At 31.7% G+C, this 24,769-nt stretch overlaps 3 protein-coding genes across 4 annotated transcripts in view; all 3 read left to right on the top strand.

The window, feature by feature from the left end:
- The window catches only part of LOC125827712 (floral homeotic protein PMADS 1), a 305,579-nt gene that overhangs the window by 182,261 nt on the left and 98,549 nt on the right, over positions 1 to 24,769 (top strand). The window lies entirely within an intron of this gene.
- Positions 147 to 7,884, top strand: LOC125827672 (probable GTP-binding protein OBGC2). Its single transcript, XM_049506988.1, has 10 exons — positions 147 to 310; positions 1,144 to 1,619; positions 1,803 to 1,894; positions 2,146 to 2,229; positions 2,624 to 2,701; positions 3,766 to 3,966; positions 4,093 to 4,200; positions 4,974 to 5,048; positions 5,760 to 5,980; positions 7,662 to 7,884. Exons 1-10 carry the CDS (start codon positions 192 to 194, stop codon positions 7,723 to 7,725), a joined length of 1,518 nt encoding a protein of 505 aa, XP_049362945.1. The 5' UTR covers positions 147 to 191; the 3' UTR covers positions 7,726 to 7,884.
- On the top strand, positions 12,025 to 12,813 carry LOC125827707 (dehydration-responsive element-binding protein 2F-like). The gene has a single exon (XM_049507033.1). It carries the CDS (start codon positions 12,025 to 12,027, stop codon positions 12,811 to 12,813), a length of 789 nt encoding a protein of 262 aa, XP_049362990.1.

Raw genomic sequence — 24,769 nt, 5'->3', positions numbered from 1 at the left:
CAGTATATAGGGACTAAAATTATCCAATTCCCTTACATTAGGACCATTTTAGCCATATTATAAAACAGTTTTTTTTTTTAAATTTCCCTTTTAATTCAAAAGAAAAGAAAAAAGAAAAAAGAAAAAACAAAAAACAAAATAAAAAATCCTCTTCTTCTATCCTGAATCAAAAAACAAATTTTACTACTACAATGGCGTCTATGGTCTCTCACTGGTCTTCTTCTTCCTTTCTCAACCTTAATTTTACCAATGATTCCTCCTTTTCCTTCTCTGCTACTTTTTCCTTTTCTCGCCCACAATTCCCAAATAGGTACAATTTTCTCCTTAATCTCGTAGTTTCCGAAATTAAATATGGTTTTGTCTTCTTCATATAGTTATATCAGCTAGATATAGTCATTGAGCTTGTATGAACTTTGATTTAGTTTTTTACTTACGAATTGCAATTGCTTTTAAATTTTCTACCATTGTTAAAAAAAAAAAAACTACTGTTAATACTTGGGGCAGCTAAAATGTGTATACTTGAGATAAAAGTTGTGAATTTAAAAAGATCACAATGTGCACAGCGTTTACTTTTTCTTCTTTTGAGATAGTTAGCAATTTATAGATATTTCAATTGTGTTAACATATAAGAGTTCCTCTGTTCATGTTTAAATGTTTTTGTTTGATGAGCACGAAGTTTATGAAATAAAGTAAGAGTTTTAAATTTTGAAATGTTAAATTAAAGATGTGTGTAGTACTTTCAGTTTTGTGGTATGGAAAACTTAGAGACTCCTTTTCTGGGAAAGACTAAAATGGAAAGTAAGACACTTAAATTGGGAATATTTTGAGAATGTACCTGGTGAGAGGTAATAAACACCTCGTGAAATTAGTCGAGGTGTGTGGAAGCTGCCTGGATACCATGGTTATTAAAAAAATCTTTAGTCCTTTTACATATTAGCGCAATGAAAAACTACTTATCAAAAAATAGAAATTATGCTTCAACTTTGTTAAGCAGTTAAGGTGTATAGTAAAACTTACGGAGGGTTGTTCTGTTTGAGTATTAGCGAGTACTGATTTATCATTTCATGGATTTGGTTGTTCCTGTGATTGTGTTCCTATTACATTCTTGTTGCTATAATATACATATTGGTCTTGCCTTTACAGTGCTTCTCAAAAAAGGAACAGTAATGAAAATTATAGAGGCTATACTGTAAAGTGTGCACTTGCAAAAACCAGAATGCCTCCTTCGCCCGCTTCTGATGCATACATAAGAGAACCCCACAAATATTTTGATGAGGTGGTTATAACAGTTCGTGCTGGAGATGGAGGGCATGGTGCCGTTCTTAGTATGCCTAACAATAAAGCTCCATCTAAGTCACAAGGAAAATTTGACAGAGATAAGACAAAGAAGAAAGCCTCTTATAAAAGGGACTTTGATGGTTCAATAATCCTACCAATGGGGGGACATGGTGGCGATGTTGTCTTATATGCAGATGAGAGCAAAGATTCACTGTTGGAGTTTCACAACAAGAGCAAGCACAAGGCGAAGCGTGGGGGAAATGTTGATTCTATGGGTGTGTTAACATCTCACATGCAAAATGGAGCTGCTTCACCAACACTGCGAATTCCCGTTCCACTAGGTTTGTTCTCCCTTTGGCTCTCTAGTGTAATAGCTCTAGCATGCGTGGGAAATTCCTGTGACAATTTAGACTTATTAACTCATGTTTGAAGCTGTTTATGAATTATGATTTTTGTATTTTGAAAGGTATAAATTGTTGTGTGATGCCTACATTTTTCATTTCATGTTTTTCCATATTTTCCAGGTACTGTTGTCAAACTTAAAAAAGGAAAGTTTTTGGCAGATCTAGCTAATCCAGGTGATGAAGTTCTTGTAGCGAGGGGAGGACAAGGAGGGGTGAGAAATCTTTGGGTCTCATATATAACTACCATGTTTGGCGTTTTGTGCTTCTATCTAATTTTGTAGTCAGTATCTCATTTCTACACCGTCCCCTACCAAATATAAGAAAAAGGAAAAAAGAGAATTATTTTCTTTTTTTATATGTGTTTTTTGGTGTTTGAAGTATTTCATTGTGAGTAATAGATACGGTATCACTTATTTGGAACTGCATGCCTGGTCTTTAATTTTGCACTACATGGTTGTGGCAGATTAGCTTGTTGGAAGTTCCGGAGTACAAAAGGAAACAAATGACGACTTTAACAACAAATATAATGAGAGATGCCACTGATAAGGTTTGTATAGGCCTTATCTTTAAGAGACATCTTATTTTCATATAATCCATTTGTCGTGTCTGCTACTATGCCAAAGAACCTTATGATGCATAATAAGGAGCTAAGAGAAAGATATTTATGCACTTAGCTGAATTTAATGTCACTCTGCTGGCAAAAGGTCTCTTTCCAAGTGATTGTATCTTGATGAGCTAACGTGCTAATCTGACTTATGTGAACAGCAAAAAATGTGCTGGAACCAACAAATGTTTTGATAATCTAATAAGAATTACTCAAGTCCAGTATGAATATTGCTAGTAGTTTTTGGACTTAACATACTGTACCTTTGTTAAGGAAGATTGACAGCTTTCCTGCATGTTCCCGGCTGACTGGTATTGATTTGTTTACTTTCTTGCAGGTTTTATCTTTTGGACAGTCTGGAGAGGAAGTTAACCTGCAGTTGATACTGAGAGTTGTTGCTGATGTGGGTCTTGTTGTAAGTATCTTTATTAGTAAAACGTTTTCTGATTCGTAGATATGTGTATTAGCATTCTGATATCCATGATTCACTTGACTTGTACTAATATATGCCAGTATACGCTGAATTATCAATTGATATTTCATTTCATCAATTTGCACATTTAGCTAGGTCGTTTACTCAATTGGACTGCTGCACATTCTCTTATTACTCGGTTCCTCACATTGTTAAATGAAATTATGTACCTTCTGAATGTTGTATGGAAATTTTTTGAACTGCTGTTAGTCAAATTGGAGGCTTCATTGTTGTAAGGAAGGGATTTATCAATGTTTGTGGCATATCTTTTAGAAACTTTTAAATATAACCCTTGAGAGCACCCAAGGTTTACCTAGCTGTCCATGAAGTGAGATGACAACCATGAAAGGCCAGATGACCATCTTTTTAAGCCTTGGTGGTGGGCAGAGATATCCGGTACCTGTTTTGGTGAGAGGTAGCAGGTACCAAGCAGAATAGTCGAGGTGCCTGCAAATTGGCCTGACAGCTTCACTATAAAAGATAAATTGTTGAGAAAAAAAGAAGATTAATTTTAGAACCATTATCCCCTGAATTAATTTAAGCATTCGTAATTGCTAACATTGTGAACCTATATGGTTGGATGCTATGCATGCTCAGATGTCTATGCATGCATCTTTGCTACTGTTAGAATTGAAATGATCTCTCTACCTGAGGCCACAGAAAAACACATTGCTTTTCGGTTCTTGCTCATTTGCGTTTGACCTTCTTTGTTTTTTTTTAATATGCATGTTTGTTATGCTTAAGTGCACGAATGACAGTTTTTTAGTGACTTTTTAGCTTTTAGATGCCCAAGGACATATTGTGTCATTTTTGGGACGAGTACAATAAGTAATAACATATAATATGTGGATTATAATGGTGGATAGTAAATTTATTTGTAGTGATACATCTAGATGCTATAACCTGATTGGTTCATCACACTAAGTGATCATATACACATGCAATTCCATCTAATATTCTTCAGTTATCTTCAGACTCTTTGACTTTGCTCTTTCAATTTTCCCAAGGGACTTCCAAATGCTGGAAAATCAACTCTATTGGCTGCTATTACACATGCAAGACCCGATATTGCTGATTATCCATTCACAACGCTGATGCCAAACCTTGGACGTCTTGATGGCGACCCAAGTTTAGGAGCAGACAAATATTCATCTGAAGCAACTCTAGCAGATCTGCCTGGTCTAATAGAAGGTGCACATTTGGGAAAGGTATTTGTATTATATTCAGCAATCACTTCACTAATTTGACGCCTCAAAACTTGTGGTTTTCTGTTTTACTTATTTTTCTCACAAAATGAAATTTAGCTATGCATGTGTCCCTAATTATCTTATCAGGGTCTAGGGCGTAATTTCTTGAGGCACTTGAGGAGAACAAGATTGTTGGTACATGTCGTTGATGCAGCTGCTGAAGACCCAGTTGGTGATTACAGAACTGTAAAAGAAGTAAGTCTAAGCACAATCATCTAATATATTTTTTGTTATAATTAATTAGTTATAACTCCTTAGTTGTACCTTAGCAGAAGAAAATAAGTTTGGAATCACAGAGTTTTGACAAGAAAATAACAACTTTTAAAGTTCTTTCACTTTGACCAGTTTGCCACAAATGCATCTTAAGGTGAAAGTAACTCTTGATTACTATTATAGCATTACAGAATGCACAATTTGTTCCTATTTAATTCCGTAGAATTATTTCACCATGCAAGTTTCTTTATCTTCATTTTTGTATTGCGGCATGATTTTTTGCTTAATCATTTCGGATTAAGCAAGCGCTAAGGTGGACAAGGAATAAAGTATAAGTGATGCGTTGCATGATTTCCTTTGTCCATCTTGTTTATTGGTTACTGAGTTGTTATATATAACCTCGTTTTCCAACTAAGAAACATTTTACTTTGCAGTATAATAACCATTATATATTAAATTCTCTTCTATAACCATAGAGTGATCCAATTTGTATGCTCTCTAGCTCATGCCATTTCATTAGTAACCAACTTAGTACTTGAGTATATTTAAGTCTTTTTACAACGCCATAAAAATGCTTGTTTCACGTCATTGTTTTGTAGTTTGCCTAGATGCTATATTATATTTTCGCTGGAGATATAGTTGTTTCAAAGCTACTTCTGTTGTAGCTAACTTTGCTTGCTATATTTATCAGTCTCTCTGTTTCATGCTTCACCTTTCTGAATAAGTTGTCCGGCCAAATGACCTCTTGTTTGCAGGAACTGCGGATGTACAATCCTGAGTACCTTGACAGGCCGTACCTTGTAGTGTTAAACAAGATTGATAAACCTGAGGTATCTGGCTCTTATCATCTCTGTCGTGCTGTCTGCTTCCTTTTGAAACAACTTGCTTTCACCTGCAAAACTATTGTATCTTGGGCCCGTTTGGACATGATTTGAAAATAGATTGATTTGAATTTGAAGTTTTGTTTGGATTTCCTAAGTTGTAATTTTTCTCATAAACATGATAACCTCACAAATTGTGAAAAATATCAAAACTTACCCAATTTTTATACAATCTTACCGAATGAGCAAACCATAGTTCATAAACAAGACATCGGAATATCCTAAGGTGCAACATAGATAAATCAGATATTTCCATTCCCTTTATAAATAAACCTTTGCTGTTACAAACTTTCAAATATACAGTTCTATTTTTTTTAACGAGGTAACATAAATATGCAGGTTTATAAAAATCAACTAGTCAACAATAGTATTAACTAGCTATTTTTTAATATAATGCTTGCATAAGGAATGGACAATCTCTTCACGCCGAGCATGAGTCTTCTTTTGCAAAATTTTAAATGATTGCGGTCTTTTTTTACAAAATATAAATTTATGGGTCAAGTTTTACATTTTAAAATTTTGAAATCAAATCCATTTTTTTGAAAAATTTGGGATTTGAAATATGATCCCAAATCGCATGTCCAAACACCTACTGATATGCATCTCGTCGTGGATTGTCAAGTTTGTTATATATGAAAGATATGATTATCGCTTTGACAGGCAATAGACAGGCTTCCTACCTTGACTGAAGAAATACGGAAAATTGGTTGTGAGAGAATATCTCCCAAGCGTGACACAAGCTCTGGAGCTGTGGCTGAGTCCATTTCTGTTGACGAGAGCCAAAACAGTGAGCTTTCGAACAAGTTATCTGCTAAGGATCAGAAGGTTAAAGAACTTGAAGAGTATCCACGCCCTCTTGCTGTTGTGGGTGTTAGTGTACTGTAAGTTTTCTGTCTTCTCTCCTTATCTGAATTTACGAACATTCAAGCCTCAAAAATCATACATAAACTATATGATTTTTTAGGTGATATGACCAATGTCTTTTCTAGTTGGGTTTTAACTTTAAAGAATAGTTCGTAAAGCTCACCTAAACCCGTCCACTGAAGTTTAGATTTCATGTTTATATTCAAAAGAGTTTGGTAGCTCAATTGTCAAAGCGAGTAACACATAAAAAAAGTTATGAGTAACAAAAGCCTTCGTTTTCTCTCATAATTCTTATAAACCCGTTGCATAATATGTAACTAGGAAATGTATAAATCTTACTGTTAACCCTGGAATAAGGCATAACTAGGAAGTGTATGTGCTGCCTGATCTTTGGGGATACATTCCTGTACACTAATATGTCCCTTCATTTTGGGAAGTTAGACATGCATGTGTGAGAAGGGGAAGTTTGGAGTAACTGGTAAAGTTGTTATCATGTGATTAAAAGGTCACGGGTTCAAGTCTTGAAAACAGCCTCTGGCAAAAATGCAAGGTAAGGCTGCATACAATAGGCCCTTGTGGTCGGGCCCTTCCCTGGACCCTACACATAGCGGAAGCACTAAATGCAAGGTAAGACTGCATACAATAGACCCTTGTGGTCCTTCCTTGGACCCTGCGCATAGCGGGAGCTTTAGTGCTGGGCTGCCTTTTTAGACATGCTGTGTGACTTTTTGCCTGTAGAATAAGTTTCTTCGTCCAAATTATTTGTCAGGGTTGCTCTCACGGAAAAGTATTTAGGGAGATACTAATATGATCCTCCGGTTTGGAACTTTAGATATTCCTGTAATACTTTTTTTCTGTTTAAGACTAGTCCTGATTGTTCAAAAAATGTCTGGTTCATAATTTTCGTTTATAAGGTTGATGCTCAGGAGTCAGGGGTGGCTCAAAGGGGAGGCTAATGAAGCTTTTGCTTTACGCTCCAAAATATTTGAGCTCCCATAATTTTAATTAATAGTCAATTTTACGATTTTATTTTTGCTTAAATAATATAAAATTTAAGATTAAAAAAACTACTCTTTATATAAGATAATATTCTAGAATTTTGAATTAAACTACTCACATCTTCATATTAATAAATAAAATTTTATTCAACATCATCTAACAAATTGTATAATAACAACAATACAACATACACAATGTATTGCAAATAAATGACTAACATCTGTTAACTTGAATTAATCTTGATCAGTATAAATACTAATAATAATATTACAATGTAAAGTTAAAATTGTTATGTTCTTTAACGGTACTAATTATAAATACGAAGTATAGGAAAAAATAATGAAATATAGACTTTTCATTAAAATTTGATTTATATTACCAATTTTATTGAGCTAACGTTAATGTTGTCATATCGGTTAATTACGTGATCATTCAAGTCATTTGATATGCTGTCAAGAAGATATTTGAATTAATTTTTTGTTTTTACACCAAATAAAGAGGGAAAAAAATATTTTTAAAAAGACTCTTTCATTTCTATAATTTATTTTCTGATCTATTTGACAAATACAATATGTTATTCTTTAAGATAAAAGAACAAAGTTAGACTCTACTTTCAGTCTAACCTCTTCACCCAATATAAATCTACATGTTATTTTGAGTGGCTAACGGTGAAATTTCTGTTATGTTTGTTGCTCGTAGGAAAGGGATCAAAGTCAATGAGATGTTAAAGGCGATAAGGGCGGCGTTACGGGAATTCCTATGATACAACCTTGCTACTGTCAAGAGTTCTTTTTTAATATGGAGATTTTTTTTAATATAGAGTTTTTTAAATCATTCATATGATTGGTTGACTTAACATATCAAAAGGCTGCTATAATTACATATATAATTATTCTCTATATATATTCCTACATTTTTGGATACATTATTGAGTAGTGTAGAGGCAAAATTTGTCAGTCTACCCTAAGAAGATTATGTGACTGCGGCCTATTCCTATGTTGGAAATTATATAGCGGCCGTGTATATGTGAATATTCTTGTGGCCCTCTTTGACTCATTTCTCTAATGTATTTACAGATTAAAAAAATATTTTATTTTGGTACATGTATCTTTCATGTTGTAATATTAAAATGTCAATTATTTATGCGTGATAATATAATATTATGTTGTTGGGATTAATATTAGCTTGATATTAAGTTGAGACGATCAGTAGTAACTTGTTTTGAGATTGAGACGTAGATAATTGAAATTTGATATCATAAGCATATACACAATTTCTTATAGACCAAGGTTTTCGTGATACCTTGACATACTAATTGTTAGTATTTTTTTCTTTCAATTAAATTAACTTATGCTAATAGCTTTTTGACTGTTTTGCCTTTTGGATTTGATTGTGATTCACATTTCATATTTTGGTTCTTTCCTTTCCGATTTTCTTTTTACACATCCCATGATTTGCCTCTATGATGACCGCGGACTTACCTCGTTTAATATAATACTTATTTGCATTCGATATTTATATTAAATCAAGTAATTTAACCTTATTATACATGAAAGACATACTTTGATTTTATGGAGTATTGATTTACTATACTCCCTTCCCTTCGTCTCAAGATACTATAAACGTGCGTAATTTTTTAAATCTTGTTATTTAAAACTTGCCACATAGAATGTTAAAATTTGATAATTTACTAAAAACAATCCTTATTAAGTAAATTTTTGAGACTTTTTTCATAAATTAAAATAAGTGATATTTTTAAAGATCTAGAGAATTGTTGGGATAATTCATAATTACCCTTCATTTTAACGAGGTTCTTATCTACTTTACATTTTCTAAGAGAATAGTTTAGGAATAATCAAAAGGATAATAGTGAAAGGTAAACTTTTATTTTTGTCCTTAAATATTTTTCTTTAAGAGATCATTTAATAGCTAGTTAGAGTTATACAAGTATTAGTAATGTAAGAATTAGTCATGAGTAAATTTGATATTGCTTTATGCATGTATTATTTATTTCACCTTCTATCATACATAAAAAAAAAACATAAATTTCTTCATAATTTATACATGTATTAATTATGTAGGTTTCTAAATTACAAATCAAACACCGCATTAATTTTATATATTAAAAACAATTAACTTATGGATTAGAGGAAATATTTTTTTGAAACGTATGGAATATAACATAAGATAGCATATAAATTTGTCATTTAGCTATATATTTTTATAGGGAAATGTAGCCAACCCAAAGTATTTTGTAAGTAGCGGGACACAAAAGTCCGACAATACAACATAGTTTCCTCGGACTCATTCACAAGACTAGTATGAACATAAAAAAAAAAAAAAAAAAAAACTCCTCGTAAACTTGCATTTTAGTTACCCACAGAATTGAACTACTAAGTAGTATTTTGTTTCATTAATTAGTTATGGATGGTGGTATTTTCTGGTATTTGGTACTATGTGTAAATGCTTTGAATGAATCTGAACTAACTTCCAATTATGTACAACTGTATCTTCTTCATATTCTTATAGACACGTATAAAAATGGGAAATACTAAAATAGCCAGCTTGTTCTTCTTTGTCTATTTCTTTAGTTTTTTGTAGTCAGACGTACTTATCCTCGTAAACATTTTTTTCTGGAAAAGAAAAAATGAGCTAAGCATTTTTTTTGATTCTTTGTTTTTGTTTACTATACATGCCAGTTTTCATTCATTAAAAGCAAGAAAAAATGGGTGATGATTTTTTATGAGCATTAGTTTGAATTATGTTATAAACATAGGATTAGGAGCAAATATGAGACAATTTTATTTATATTGGAAATTATGTTCACATTCTTAAGTAGTGGTTGTAATGTTTTGTAGGGGTGTTAAATGGACTGATTAGGTTGAATTTGAGCAGGTTAAAATGAGTTGAGTTGATAAATAGATTGGGCTGAAATTAACACAAAAGCTATTAATTAGGTTGAAATTGGTTGGGCTGCTAAAACTGGATTGGGTCATGATTCGCCAATTTTATTGAATAGTCCACTTTCCTCCTACTAGAACCCTAACTCGGAATTCAACTTAATTTTAGGCCCCTTGACCTAGGACTTGATCTTGACTCGAGACTCGAGTTGTCACTTGACAACCGAATCAATCCTAATCCGAGACCTAATCCCTAATCCTGATCGGGGACTTGATTTCGATTTGAGATCTAATTTTAACTTGGGATTCGAGGCTCAAATTTACCCTAAATTCAAGACTCGATCCTTGACTCGGGACCTGATCTCCAACCCTTTTTAGGGACTCAAGTCGAGACCCATCCTGACCCAATGCCAGCAATTGAACCTAACACAGGACTTGAGATCCAACCTTGTCCCAAAATTTGAGGTTCGATCCTGACTCTAACGTGAGATATAAGCCCTAATCCGGACATGAGATTTGAGATCCGAGTCTCGATCCATAGAAAAAATTAAAGTAAATCTCAAGTAGCAAAATTAAAATTAAAGTAAATCTTAAATATTAATATGAGTTGTGGATTGAAGAGACAATCATTCTTTATGATATTGACTTGGGATCATGGAGGATGATTTTTAATTTTTCAATGAGACTTTTTAGTCCTCCATGATACCATCACATTATATCTATATACTGATATGATATGGTGAAGGATTGATTCAGTCATTCAATAAGACACTTATCATTCCTTCATGATAGCATTACATATATACCAACATAATAGCATAGTATTATGGATGACAACTTTCAGTTATTAAATGAGACATTCCTCAGTCTTCATGATATTATCATAGTATATCTATATACTAATATGATATCTTTGAGGACTACTTTAATCAATCAACGAGACACTCTTCGGTCCTTCATGATACCAACATATTATATGTACAATTACATCGCATCATAGACGACTACTTTAATCCTTCAATGAGATATTTTTCAGTCATCTATGATACCATTATAATATATATCATATACTGAGATGATATCATGAATGACTACTTTCAGTAACCATTGAATGCCAACACACAACAACTAATAATAAAAGTATGTTTCCATTAACTTAGATTTTAATATATATAAGCTAGTAACTTTAGTTATTTATGATCACATGATATATATCATACATTGACATGATATCATAAATATTGAATTATTTTTCAAAAAATTATATTTTCTATTAAATTAGATTTTGATAAATTAGTGACTTTAGTTATTTTCTTTTAATTATTTCTTGTTTACTCTCTCAAAGAAAAAAGAGTTCAGTCCTATATTATCAATTTAGTATATTTATATACTGACAGAGTATCATATATGGCTAATTTATATGTGTGATCATGTTGATATCACGCTCTTGCACAAAAAAGAAGGATGTGCAAACCTGTACTTAGTTTAGGCCGAATAAATATTGAGAAAATAAGTAAGAGAGGATAAATCACGGTAATTAATTTACTTTTATGGGATAGTTTATATAATTTCCTTATTGAAAATCACTTTAAAAATGAGTTATATTGGATTAGATTAACATTAGCCCAATATAAAATTATCTTACACCAAATCCATAAAAGTTTAGGCAAATTTAGTAGGCCATCAATTTTTGGGCCATAAAACCCCCCAAACCCCAATATTTTGTATACTGTGGAAGTTTTTTTTTGACCCTTTCCTCAAAAAATAAAAAGGAAAAGAAGAAGAAAACTATTAACTGTATTCTGAGCTGTAACAATTTCTTTTGGACACCTTAGCTTCAGAACAAAATAAACACATAAGCAAGCACTTGTATAAACTAGACACACAAATTAAAGATGATCATCTTGAAATAAATCTGAAAAAAATTAATAATTAAAGAAGAAAAAAAAGATAGAAATATGATCAAATGTTACACTTGACATGTATCATAAAGTTATCCATGTAAGCAGCCACGTATCCTATAACAATTCCAATATTTAGGCCCAACTTCCAGCTTCACTCACCTATAAATACCCTCTTATCTCTCTTAGCCCATTTTCATTTCAAAACAAAATTTCCTTTCTCAATTCTCAATTTTCAATATTTTCCTCTCTTTTTAGACAATGTCAACAACCTCCAAGAAGTTGATCCCAGCTACATCCCGCAAGGGATGTATGCGTGGTAAAGGTGGCCCCGAGAATGCAAGTTGCACGTACAAAGGTGTACGGCAACGCACCTGGGGTAAATGGGTAGCCGAGATCCGCGAACCCAATCGCGGAGCTCGGCTTTGGCTCGGCACTTTTGATAATTCTTATGACGCTGCTGTCGTCTATGACGCTGCAGCCCTTAAGCTTTATGGTGCCGAAGCCAAACTCAATTTGCCCCATCTGTACAACATTCCGGCCCAGGATCAGTCCCAGGCCCAGGCCCAAATCCAAAACTCTAGGCCCATTACCATCATGAGCCCATCTCTAGCTCCCGTTTCAGCTACTGCTCCAGCTTCAATTCCTGCTCCGCCTGTCCCTTCCGTTTATAATGTGGCTTCGCCATCAACTTGGAGCGTAGGAACTGATTCTTCGCTTTATTTCAACGATCATGATTTCGGTATCAACAATTTTTCTGCTAATGATATTCCATCTGCATTTAATTTAATCGACATTAATAAAACAGCTGATGATCATCCTGACGAATTCGTTGAAAAAAACGATAATGCTACTAACAATAATCAAAGCAGTCAAGGACTTGGTGGAGAAATGTTTAGGGATCTAAACATGAATTTACCAGAAATTGATGATTCATCAATTTGGGAAGAAGCTAAGGCAACAACTTCATTTCAAGAAGCAGTGAATGATCCAGGAATAGGTGGATACAACTTGGATGATGGCCTTAATTTTCCTCCATGGTGTGGTTAAATTATTATTATATGATGTGTATTTATATATATATATATATATGGTAAAAAAAATGCATGCATTATATATGTATACTTGTAAAGGTATTAGAGCATGCAAGTGGATAAGGCATGTTGAAGTTTATGTATATAGAAAGAAGCTACTACTAAAAGTGTGTAAGTCATTAATATGACGTGTAATATAGTTAGTGTGTTGAGAAGCAGTATATATGTATATGGACTGTAAAAATGTTCAACTTGTATTTAAGTTACTGTTTTAAAAAAATAAATATAATATAGATATATGTAAATAATATTTTTTATAAATCTACAAGTTTAGTAAGAGTAGTTTTCTATGGTGTTGTTGTGGTTGTATGTTTCTTGGAGTTTGTTTTTTTTTCTAATTTTGATTGAGTTTAAGTGTTTAGAATAATCGATATTTATATTGTGCTATAAAAGTTATATTAGTATTTATTTTTTTAATATACAAGTCATATTCTCACTCTTTTTTGTGTTATTAGGTAATCAATATAAAATCTTTTAAATTATATCACGTGAAAGTTATCACCATAAAGAAAATTTAAAAAAAAATCATTTGCTATATATATGTGCTTTCTTTACTAAGCTATGTATATAGAAGAAGATAGTCAATTAATTAAATAATTAGATGGGCGCTCAATTTTGCAATAATATTTAATACCTCATCTTTGTGTGAAACATGTATTGGACGTATATACAACATTGAGTATATATATCAAACACAGTTCATACGTATGAAAATACGTGATGTTCACGTCTTCTAAAGTATGAATGTTTAATTTATATTTTGCTCTTATCGAAAGAGTGAAGTTTCATTCAAAACAAGAATGCACTAGCTATTCAGTTTTAGCGTATTATTTTTGTCCTCTTTAGACACCTCATCTCTACCTCCTCCGATCATCTCCCTCATTCTTCTGATCAGACCATCACGTCGTCGTTGCCATTGCCACCACCACTTCCTTCTTCTTGAGACTCGATCATGCACCACCTCCTTACCTCCTTCTTCTTCAGATTCGACTATCATTGCCTTCTTTTTTTACATTCGGTCATCATCATCATCACCATCTTCTTCTTCGTTTTTGACTGAATTGTCGTAGTCGTTGCCACCACACCACTTCATTTCTTTTCGGATTCGACCACTACCATCATCATCTTTTTCAAATTAAATCAAAACCACCACCACCTCTTTATATATATATGTGTGTGTAAATATATTTTGTATAAATTTACTAGTTTAGTAAGAGTAGTTTTCTATGCTGTCGTTGTAGTTGTATATTTCTTGGAGTTTGTTTCTTTTTCTAACTTCTGATTGAATTTAACTGTCTAGAATAATCGACATATATATTGTGCTATAAACTTTATGTTAGTATTATTTTTTTAATATACAGGTCATATTTTCACTCATATTTTTGTGTTATTAGGTAATCAATATAAAATCTTTTAAAATATATCACGTGAAAGTTATCACCCTAAAGTAAATTAAAAAAACAATCATTTGCTATATATATACTTTCTTTACTAATATATATATAGAGAGAGAGAATAAGACAGTCAATTAATGAAATAATTAGGTGGGAGCTCAATCTTTGCAATAATATTTAATACCTCATCTTAATGTGAAATATGTATCGGACATATATAACATTTGAGTGTATATATATATTAATGTGTTTTGAATATCTAACTTATATTTTTTCCATATCAAAAAAGTGAAGTTTCATGCAAAAACAAAAATGCACTAGTTTTAGCATATTTTTGACGTATTATTTTTGTCCTCTTTAGACACCTCATCTTTACCTCCTCCGATCATCTCCCTCATTCTTCTGATCAGACCACCACATCGTCGCTGCCATTGCCACCACCACTTCCTTCTTCTTGAGACTCAATCATACACCACCTCGCCTTACCTCCTTCTTTTTCAGATTCAATTAAACCCACTACCAGGCCTTTTTTTAGATTGATTTCATCCGTCTGTCTCTTTTGTGGAGATCTACTCCTATCCAAAGTAGATTGCATTTTTTTTTTTGGTGTCTCAATGACTTTTTATTTTATTGAATCATCGTTGTTATCGCCACCACCTCCTCCTACCACAATAACTTCATCCTATCTCCTAATCCTCGATCTCTCTTTAGATCCGTTCGCCACCACCATTTTCTTCTTCAGATCCGGCCATCACCATGCACCACCCCCGTCTTCCTTTTTTTTTTCTATCTAAATCATCGCCACTGTTGTTGTTGTCACCTCCTCCTCCCTCTTCAGATTCGACTATTACCATGATTTTTTTTTTCTGATTTGTTTATTATCACCATTTTTAGAGATTGAAAAGCAAAATAACTATCAATAGTTTTTTTCTAGATTTAGGTGATATCACCATAGCTCTTCTTTCTCTTATGAATTCGATCACTACTGTCATAACTATCGCCACCGGTTTCTAGCTTCTTGATGAGGCTAAGTGTACAGGTATTTTCAGCTTGTATTTTGACAAATTCTAGTATAATTTAAGATACCGTCTTACAAAAATTGAAATCACCTAGATTAGAGATTTGTATTATCTTGATTATTATTTGAGAGGATAAAATTGATAAAAGGTGATTTTGGAACTATAAATTACTTAAAGTAAAACAAATCAATTTCAGAAAAAATATATTTGCAAGTGTTAGAGATCGTCAAATTTACTCCCATATATTATTAAATTTAATTTCACTCCCCGCATGTATTTTTCTAAAGAATTACTATTTTTTTTAAAAATAGTATTACATTTTACTTTACTCACTAGAAATAAATAAATAATTAACACTCTATGAGATTGTGTTAGTTAATTGATTTAAGACTAGTGCTGATTAAATCAAAATATTTTTCTTTCCTAAATATCTCTTGCGATTAATTAATATTTCTATTCTTCACTGAATTTGATTAGCACAATTTAGGAAATATTCATTTTTTTCAATTCTATTTCTTTTGAATCAAATCTCCTCAATAGTTTAACATCTCAATTGGACTATTTTTATTTTATTGTACTGATATTATCTTTTCAAACACTTATGGGTTTAATCTTGGGACTAAGGCTCACCTATTCAGTATTTTACTCTTTGCATTGGAGACAATTCATTTCTGATGAGAAATAATCTTATATGTATTGAATCCTTTTGCATAACATGTGTTATCTTCATAAATAACTGAACATCTTGCTTTTCATATTTCCCTAACAAATTACTAATGTAGAATAGTATGATAATGTCATTGTTAGTTTACTGATCTACATTCTAAGTTGTAACTGATCTACATTTTAATTTTCAGTAGTAATAACATTATTGTTAGCTAACACATAATTAAAATCATTCTATGAATATTAATATTCATAGAAATAGATAAGTGTGACAATAATAATAATTGAAGAAAAGCTACTATTCCATAACAATATGGAGATGTAGTTTTAGGCGAAGCATACATTAAAACTGAGATAGTATTATAAATATATATCAAATTTATCAACTATACTAACGGAAATAAATTACTCAATTATACAGAAAAAATAAAAACAAATAAAGAAATTAAAAAATAAATTGTCATACAATTTATTTTTTTATATGCAACTATCGGCTCCTTGATCAATTTTAAATCTTGTTATATTTTCACATGTTGATGTTTCCTTGTTGCAAGTGTGAAGACAATAAATGCAACAATCGTTTTGTATTCATTTTCTTGTTTTTTAACCTTTTTTTTTTGTTCGAACATTTTTCTTCCTGTAAGAGCTATTAGATATGATGTGAGAATATGAATAATTAAATATATTTCCTAGAAAAATGAGGTATCAAAAATTACTATTCTTAAAATTGAATCAGACAATCATAAAGCACGTAACTTGCACAGTTGCACGTACGCTACAAATAATTTTATGGTTATGTTTAAAAATAAAAGGGAAAATTGTATATAATAGCAAATTATTAATGCAAATTAAATGCTATAAATATAGTTTGATTTAATTGTACCTCATAACAAACTGTTGCTATTTCACCTCTCTCCTGGTGAATCTCGCTCACCACTCTCGTTCTCTCCCTCGCCTCTCTCGTTTTTTATACAAATACAAGTGTATAAAGTGCGTTTGTGTTTGTATAAAGCGAGAGAAAATTGTATATATACATATATTTTCGTTCCCCTCTCTCCCCTCTCCCAGATCTCGCTCGTCACTCTCCCATATCGCGCTCTCTCACTCGCCTCTCTCACTTTTTTGCAAATTGTATAAAATGCGTTTGTGTTTATATAAAGCGAGAGAAAATTGTATATATACATATATTTTCGTTCTCCTCTCTCCCCTCTCCCAGATCTCGCTCTCTCACTCGCCTCTCTCACTTTATACAAAAACGCAAATGTATAAGATGTGTGAAAATTGTATATATATACATATTTTTGTTCCCCTCTCCCAGATCTCGCTCGCCACTCTTCCAGATCTCGCTCGCTCACTCGCCTCTCTCACTTTATACAACTGATCTTTTTGTAAATGTATACCAAAACAGATTATACAACCGCTTTCTTTTGTATGTGTATAGCGAAATATACATATTTATGTTTGCTATGGAGCGCAATTATACAAACTTTGCTATAACATATAAATATGAATTTTGTGTTTGCTATATATGAAAGTTGCTCAAAATAAAATATCATAATATTTCACACATTACTTTTGAATGAAACATATATTGCACATATATATAATTGCAAACACGTATTAAACACAATTTCATTGTGTGTGAAACCATGTGATGCTCACTTCTTTTCAATTCATAAATGTCTAACTTATATTTTGTCCTTATTGAAAGAGTGAAGTTACATGCAAAAAATAAATAAAAATTCAACGACTATATATCACTTTTAGCCCATTTTTAATTTATTATTTTGTCTTAGCCACCTCGGCTCAAGCCCTTTTCTTACGATTTACGATGATTCATCCCTTGTTCGAGCCTCCTCCGATTGTCCTCCTCATTCTTCTGATTGGATCATCTTCTTTTTTAAAACATTAATTATGATCCATAGGTCATTTCTATATATATTGAGATTTCAAAAGTCTACAAAAGTAAATAAACAAAAAAGGTCCAACGAGCAAATGAAAAAGAGACTAAAATTAAAAAAAGGAATTTTCACATGTAGCCACTCAAAAATAGCCTAATTACTCTTCATAGCTATAGTTTGATAATTACAATTCGTAGCTACATGTTATAGGGAGGAGAGAGGCGAGCGATACTGGGAGAGAGAGGAGATAGGCGAGCGAAAGAGGGCAAAAGAGTGGGAGAGAGGTGAATTGTGTATGTATATATATATCGGTTAGATAATTGTATATTATACATATGTATTTGTATATATGGCGAGCGAGATTGGGAGAGGGAGGAGAGAGACGAGCGAGAGAGGACAGAGAATGGGAGAGAGGTGAATTGTATATGTATATCGGTTAGATAATTGTATATTATACATGCATTTGTATATATGGCAAGCGAGATTGGGAGAAGGAGGAGAGATGCGAGCGAGAGAGGGCAGAGAGTGGGAGAGAGGTGAATTGTATATGTATACCGGTTAGATGATTGTATATTATACATGTGTATTTGTATATTCTAGTGAATTATACATATACAAACGTAGCTAATTATACAAACTCGAAGTCAGCCCACGTAATTAATGTATAATGTTAGTCACGAGTGGTAATTATAGCAAAGTATAGCTATGATAAGTAATTAAATAGTATAAATTTGTTTAACCTCGTAATTTTCCCAATTAAGAATAAATGGCTAGTCCAATCCGGCCCAATTGGAGTACTCTTTTAGATGGGCTTATGTTGTCCTCTTTGACTAAGGAAAATTCTTAATTTGGTTAAATATCTGAGTTAGAGGCTTTTTATTGACTTCAAAAATCTGTAACAAAATGGCCCTACGAGCCCAAAAGAAAAACTTCCCCTCCTCTTTATTTCTTCTGACTTCTCTTTCTCCTTTTGAAATGGTTACCAAAGTGGTTTCAATAGAGGTGTCTCATCTTATATATATATATATATATATAAAAGTATCAAAACTTACTATTTCCAAAATTGAATCACTCAGAAATGAATCATGATTTATCATTAGGCACGTAACTTGCACAGCAGCTGTGATTGCTTTAAAAAATCAATTGAATCATCAGGTGGGATGAAAGGAAATAGTGTATTTGCGCCAGTCGATGATTGGAAGCGCAATCTTCCACCTTCAGGAGCTTGACCAGGATTCGAGGATGCTCCTTGGCTCTTTTACTTCTTTCAAAGATCATATCGAATTGCTCTCTCATACTACTCATAGGTCAGCCCTGGTACATTACAATTTTTTTATTATGAATGTTACATCCAAAAAAATGGCATAAACATATTTTTGTGTACTCATAATATTTTACACCTCATTTTTGTGTGAAACATATTGGACATATGTATCATGGCATAAACATATTACATAATAAAGAGTACAGTTTTATTATGTGTGAAACATGTGATACTCTCTTTTTTTCAATTTATAAATGTCTTACTTATATTTTGTCTTTTCCAAAAAAATGAAGTTCCGTGCAAAACAAAAATTCAAGAACTATCACTTTCTCAAATAATATATGTCATTGCGAACTTTTCATTTAAGGATTAAAGATAACATTTTTCGTATCCACTTCTTGTGTTAGTGATTCACTATTTCCAATTAACTTAAGCGAAATATTCAAATAACTAGCAATAACTTTTTATATACTTTAATTTATGTTTTATAACTAAACTGTCTTTACAATTATATGTAATATCTAATTAAAGATTTTCATTTTTGGATATATATTTTCTAAGAAGTAAATTGAAATAATGCACGTGCTACTCGCGTGTCAACATTAAAAAAAAAATTTGAATTTATAATATATTACGTGTTTTCACACATCACCAATTGTATTCAATGTGGGCGCGCACAATATGATATCTACTCCGTCCGTCCCAATTTATATAATCACGGTCTACGGAGGCTGCTTTGGCTAGGCACCTTTGATTATTCTTATTCTGCTGGTGTGGCCTATGTTCTTGCCCTAGTACACCTACCATACTCATACTTACTACGAATGTGTTCATTAGATATCTAACTTAAAAATCTTCTGTTTAGACCGGCAATGATAAAGAAGGAGATTTATGGATAATGGATATAGAAGTTAAATGTGACGATTAGCTCAGTCAGAGTGGAAGCAGCCAGACAAGTCAGTTGTCATTAATATGATATGCAAAATTTAATATATTTTTTTTTTTAAAAATGTAAAAAATAACTATTTCCAAAATTGAATCACAACTGAATCATGATGATTCATCATTAGGCACGTAACTTGCACGTACATTACCAATATTTTATTGTGAATGTTATATCCAAAAATATCAAATATTTTACACCTTATTTTTGTGTGACCACTCAATTAGGTAACAATCTTTTTTGACACCTCATTTTTTATGGGAAACATGTTGAATATTACTCATATTATCCGCATTAAGCTTCAGATCGGGTTACGTCTTGGCTTGTAGATCTGATTCTGCATTGGAAGAACGACTTTATCCATAACAACACCCAAGTCTAGACCTCATAGATTACCGATTTCAGTATCATGAGGGTGAAAGTGTGTGCGTCTTCAAAATACAAAGATGATTAAACTTGCTAATTAGACTTTTAATATACTTAGGAGTCGTTTGGTAGGATGTATTAATTAAAATAGTCCTTGGATTAAAATTTAATCCATTCAATACAATGTTTGGTAGCACATTTCAACTCGAACCCACCTAATACATGGATAACTTAATACACCATATGTGGTCTTATCTAATACCAAGGATACCTAGGGATTACTAATACCATGTTTAATAAGCCTTGGATAAAGCAACAAAATGACTGAACTGTCCCTCAATTTCTTTATGCAGTTTTCATAATTGGTAAAGAAACACAGGATGCCCCTCAACTAAATTTATCATTAATTTTTTTTGACATGACAAAATAAATTATTTTTTATATTATATTCATATTTAAAATAATAAATAAATAGTGAATGCAGCATATCAATGGCTGTCAGAGTCGTCACTAATCCAGTATTGAATTACGTCCCAATTTAATTACTGAAACTGGCCAGGACAGTAATAAAATTGGCTTGCAATATAATATTAATGGCCTTGGCTAGCAATATTACGCCCCATTTTATTTAGGTAAGGTACTGTTCTTGCCAGTTTGAATCAGGATAATTTAGATCCGATTATAAACTTCAATTTGTCGAATTTAGTTTAGTAGTTAAACTCTATTAGTGTTTATATGATATTAAAAATAATTTATTTTATCATATTAAATTTTTTTAATGCTAAATTTAGTCAAGTGATTTTATTGATACAAAGATTAAAGTTGAGTGATTTTATTGATACAAAACAAATTTTAATAACTTTGTTAGATAAATTCCCCAAATTGAGTGACCTTTTGAGATATTAACTCTTAAAAATGTGATGTATCACTTAAATAATGTCAAAACCATCCAATCCAAATAGTCATAGTTGAGGGGATAGGATAATGTGATGAGTAATATTGGACAATGGAATGCACGGAAGCTTACCAACGAAATGAACATGAAAATATGTCATAATATGTCTGTTGACACCCAATTTTGGCTCTCCACATTTAACTATAGCAATAATTATAATAATAATAATAAAATATATATGTTATGAATTTTTTCATAGGAATACAAAAAAATTTAATTTGACTTGATAAATTTATTTCTTAAATGTTATTTCTTATAAAAATTAAATATATTATATTACTACTTACTTTCTCATTTTTAAATAAATGTTCTTCTTCTTAAGAATTGAATCTATTTTGGTTCAAATATAATTCCTTTTGTTGCAATAGATATTTTTCGTGTATTTATTAATATTTGGAAAGCTTAGTTAATTAATGATTTACTAATTTTATATTAACTTAATTTTAAGAGTGACTAATTTTATCAAATAAGCTAATCTTGCAAAATAATTATCACTTATGGCTATTTAATAAAGAAAGTAGTTATAATTTAAATGAATTTAATTTGAGCAAATTTGGCAATCCAAGTCTTTTTAAACCGGCCAATCCACGTATGCCAAGTAGGCGAGCACATGGATCGTGTTTCTTTAAATTCGATCTCAGCCTTACAATCTAATCTAACGGCCTTAATTAATTCATCCTTTTACATATATATATATATATAATTAATATTTATTTTTAAACTCTTTATTTTTACCAACCGTCCGATCAAATGATCGGACGGCCCAAATTAAATCCCGAAAATTCATCTTTTCCAAATAGTACAACCCATCATCCGCACACTTTTCTTTTTCCAGAACCTCCTCCTTCCCCATACGTTTTCTCTTCCCAAAAATCGCCCCTTTCCCATCAAACTCTTTTCCTCTCCTCTCCCATCGATCTCTCTCTCCTCTGCCATCGTTTCCGCCTACAGACCACCGGAAAATGGCAATTTCCGGTGGTCATCAATATATCTCCCCACGCCGTCCCTCCATCATATCCTTCTCATGTCAACTTTACGTCTCTTCCATCGTCTTTTCTGAACCACGGCAGGCCTAAAAAGCCACACTACCGCCGCTGCTACGACTGAAAAGGTGAAAGGCATGAAGAACCATCGGATTTGGAGGGCTAGTCGTCCCTTTTAATCTGATGGGTGTAAGGTTCCATCATTTTTTTTTTGAACATAGTAGAGACTCCAAATCAGCTATAAAAGAGAAACTTTGGCTCTCTTTCAAAGGGACGAAGAGAAAAACATTCGAAATCATTGTGAAATTAGCGAACAAAGATCTGAAATCACCCAGGGAACAGATCGTAAGATCATCTTTCGTCCTCTGTTTTTTGATTTGTTTAAATTTGAGTTTGAAGTTAGAATCTTGACGTCGAAGTTCTAGTTTGTTGCTCTACACAAGCTGGAGTTTCTACTTTGGAACTCGTTTTGGCCTAATATCTTAGGCCAACAACAATTAGGATCATCACAACGCTCGGATTCTCGCAAATTAGGAGTCTAATATTTCTTAGCCTTCCTCTCTTCGAGTCTTAATTATATTGTTTGGACACATTGGCTAACCTTTACTTACAAGTTTTGGAAATATTGTTTGTCTTTTATTTTGAAGCTTATTTAACGCGAACTGATATTATTTGTTTATGAATTTAGTTGAGACACCTTTAGAACAAATGATACAAAAGACATTTTCTAAAAAATGGGTTAGCATTTTACTTATAACATTCTTTTAGGCCTTTTAAGTTGAAGAGAAGGGGCTTATAGTTTAAGAATTTTCCAAACGAAGTTTCAAAGGTTAAAATAATACTAGTATTTCAAAATTGGGGAAAGGAAGTATGTATCGACTTAGGCACTTAAGGAATAGGAAAACTTATTATCTAAAACTCTCTATTGAAATTTCAAAAGGGTGAAATAATTTTCATTTAGGTATATAAGTAAGAAAAAATAAAATCCATGAATTGGGACTCCCCAAATAAATTTAGAGGTACATGAAGGCTAAAAAATAATTAACTTTTAAAATGATTAACTTGTGGAATTATTATGTTTTTTTTAAAAACAACAACAAAGGAATAAGTAGGGAAATATGCTTATATATTTAATAAAAACAATTGTGACTATAGAATAAGTCTCGATAGTTAGGCTTATTTTTAGATCAACGCCTTTATGAAGAAATTACATTTACTATTACTATCTCTATTTTTAAATCACATGTAGTTAAAAAATATTTTTAACATGCTATTTCAAGATTTTAAATGTGCCAACAGGTTCAAAATACAAGGTATACATATACATGTCATGCACATAAAGGTATAAATTCTATATTATTATTTTTTCTCACATAACCTATTACTTTTATCTACTATCTTTTTTACAAGTGTTATTTTTTTTAAGTTATAAATCCCTACACTTAAATATACATATTATTTTACTACATCTAATCTATCGTCAATTTGTCCCTAGATGTAGATAAAATAATAAACGTTTTTAAAAAAAAAACATACGTGAATATACTATACTTTGCAACAAACACATTTAAGATCACAAACTTCATATAGTATTTTGATATTTAGTATTATTACTGTTTGTTTTATTTATATATTTGTTTGGAAACTCCACTTTATGTATTTTATTCAACATTATATATCATACTACATATTCACACATACTACTATTCTATCTTATTTTATTTTACTTAAACTTTAATTTTACATATAAATAAAACGACAAAATTTCATATCCTTCGAGCTCAACATTTATTTTGGATGTATTTATATAAGATACATCTATATTTTTCAACATATAAAATTATCATACACTTTAGTACACTTATTTATTACTATATGATAAACATACTACCATTAGTTTATTTAATAGACATATATATATGTCGTAACTTGTATTTTACTCTTTTCTTAAATATAATAAAATTTACTTATCATTGATTTTAAAACAAATAAATAAACACGTTTTCCTAATTATACTTTCCTAAATTAAGTTGAAGGACTATCCTCGGATAGGCTCTAAGGGGTGCTTAACACCTTCCCCTCGAGTAACCGAAACCCTTACTCAGAATCTCACTGGTTTCGCAAATCAAAACAGAGTTTACATTTACATAAATAAAAAATGGTTTTCCTAATATTTTCCTTAAAAAATAGGTGGCGACTCAAACAAAAAAGCATTTTTTTTCCAAAATCAGAGTGTTAGCCATATTATGTTGTGAACTGTTTCAGCCGGTTCGAAATAGGGTGCTACAATGTCATAATGCTATACATAAAATAAAAAACCACATAATAATTCAAGGGTATAATTGTAAATAAGCTTCTTGTAGAGTCTTAAACCACACACAAGATTGGGTTGGAAATAATGAACCAAACACTTGATAAAAA

Source organism: Solanum verrucosum, unplaced genomic scaffold, assembly GCF_900185275.1.
Source record: "Solanum verrucosum unplaced genomic scaffold, falcon-dt-bn FXZP01000064.1, whole genome shotgun sequence".
Taxonomy (NCBI): Eukaryota; Viridiplantae; Streptophyta; class Magnoliopsida; order Solanales; family Solanaceae; genus Solanum; species Solanum verrucosum.
The sequence above is the reverse complement of the archived record's forward strand: the minus strand, read 5'-3'. Positions and strand labels throughout refer to the sequence as shown.

Bases quoted from the DNA above. Each gene is read 5' to 3' on its own strand.
- LOC125827672 (XM_049506988.1), top strand. From the start codon at position 192: ATGGCGTCTATGGTCTCTCACTGGTCTTCTTCTTCCTTTCTCAACCTT. The intron at 1,895-2,145 runs GTGAGAAATCTT...TGGTTGTGGCAG, and splicing joins CGAGGGGAGGACAAGGAGGG to ATTAGCTTGTTGGAAGTTCC. The intron at 2,702-3,765 runs GTAAGTATCTTT...AATTTTCCCAAG, and splicing joins TTGCTGATGTGGGTCTTGTT to GGACTTCCAAATGCTGGAAA.
- LOC125827707 (XM_049507033.1), top strand. From the start codon at position 12,025: ATGTCAACAACCTCCAAGAAGTTGATCCCAGCTACATCCCGCAAGGGA.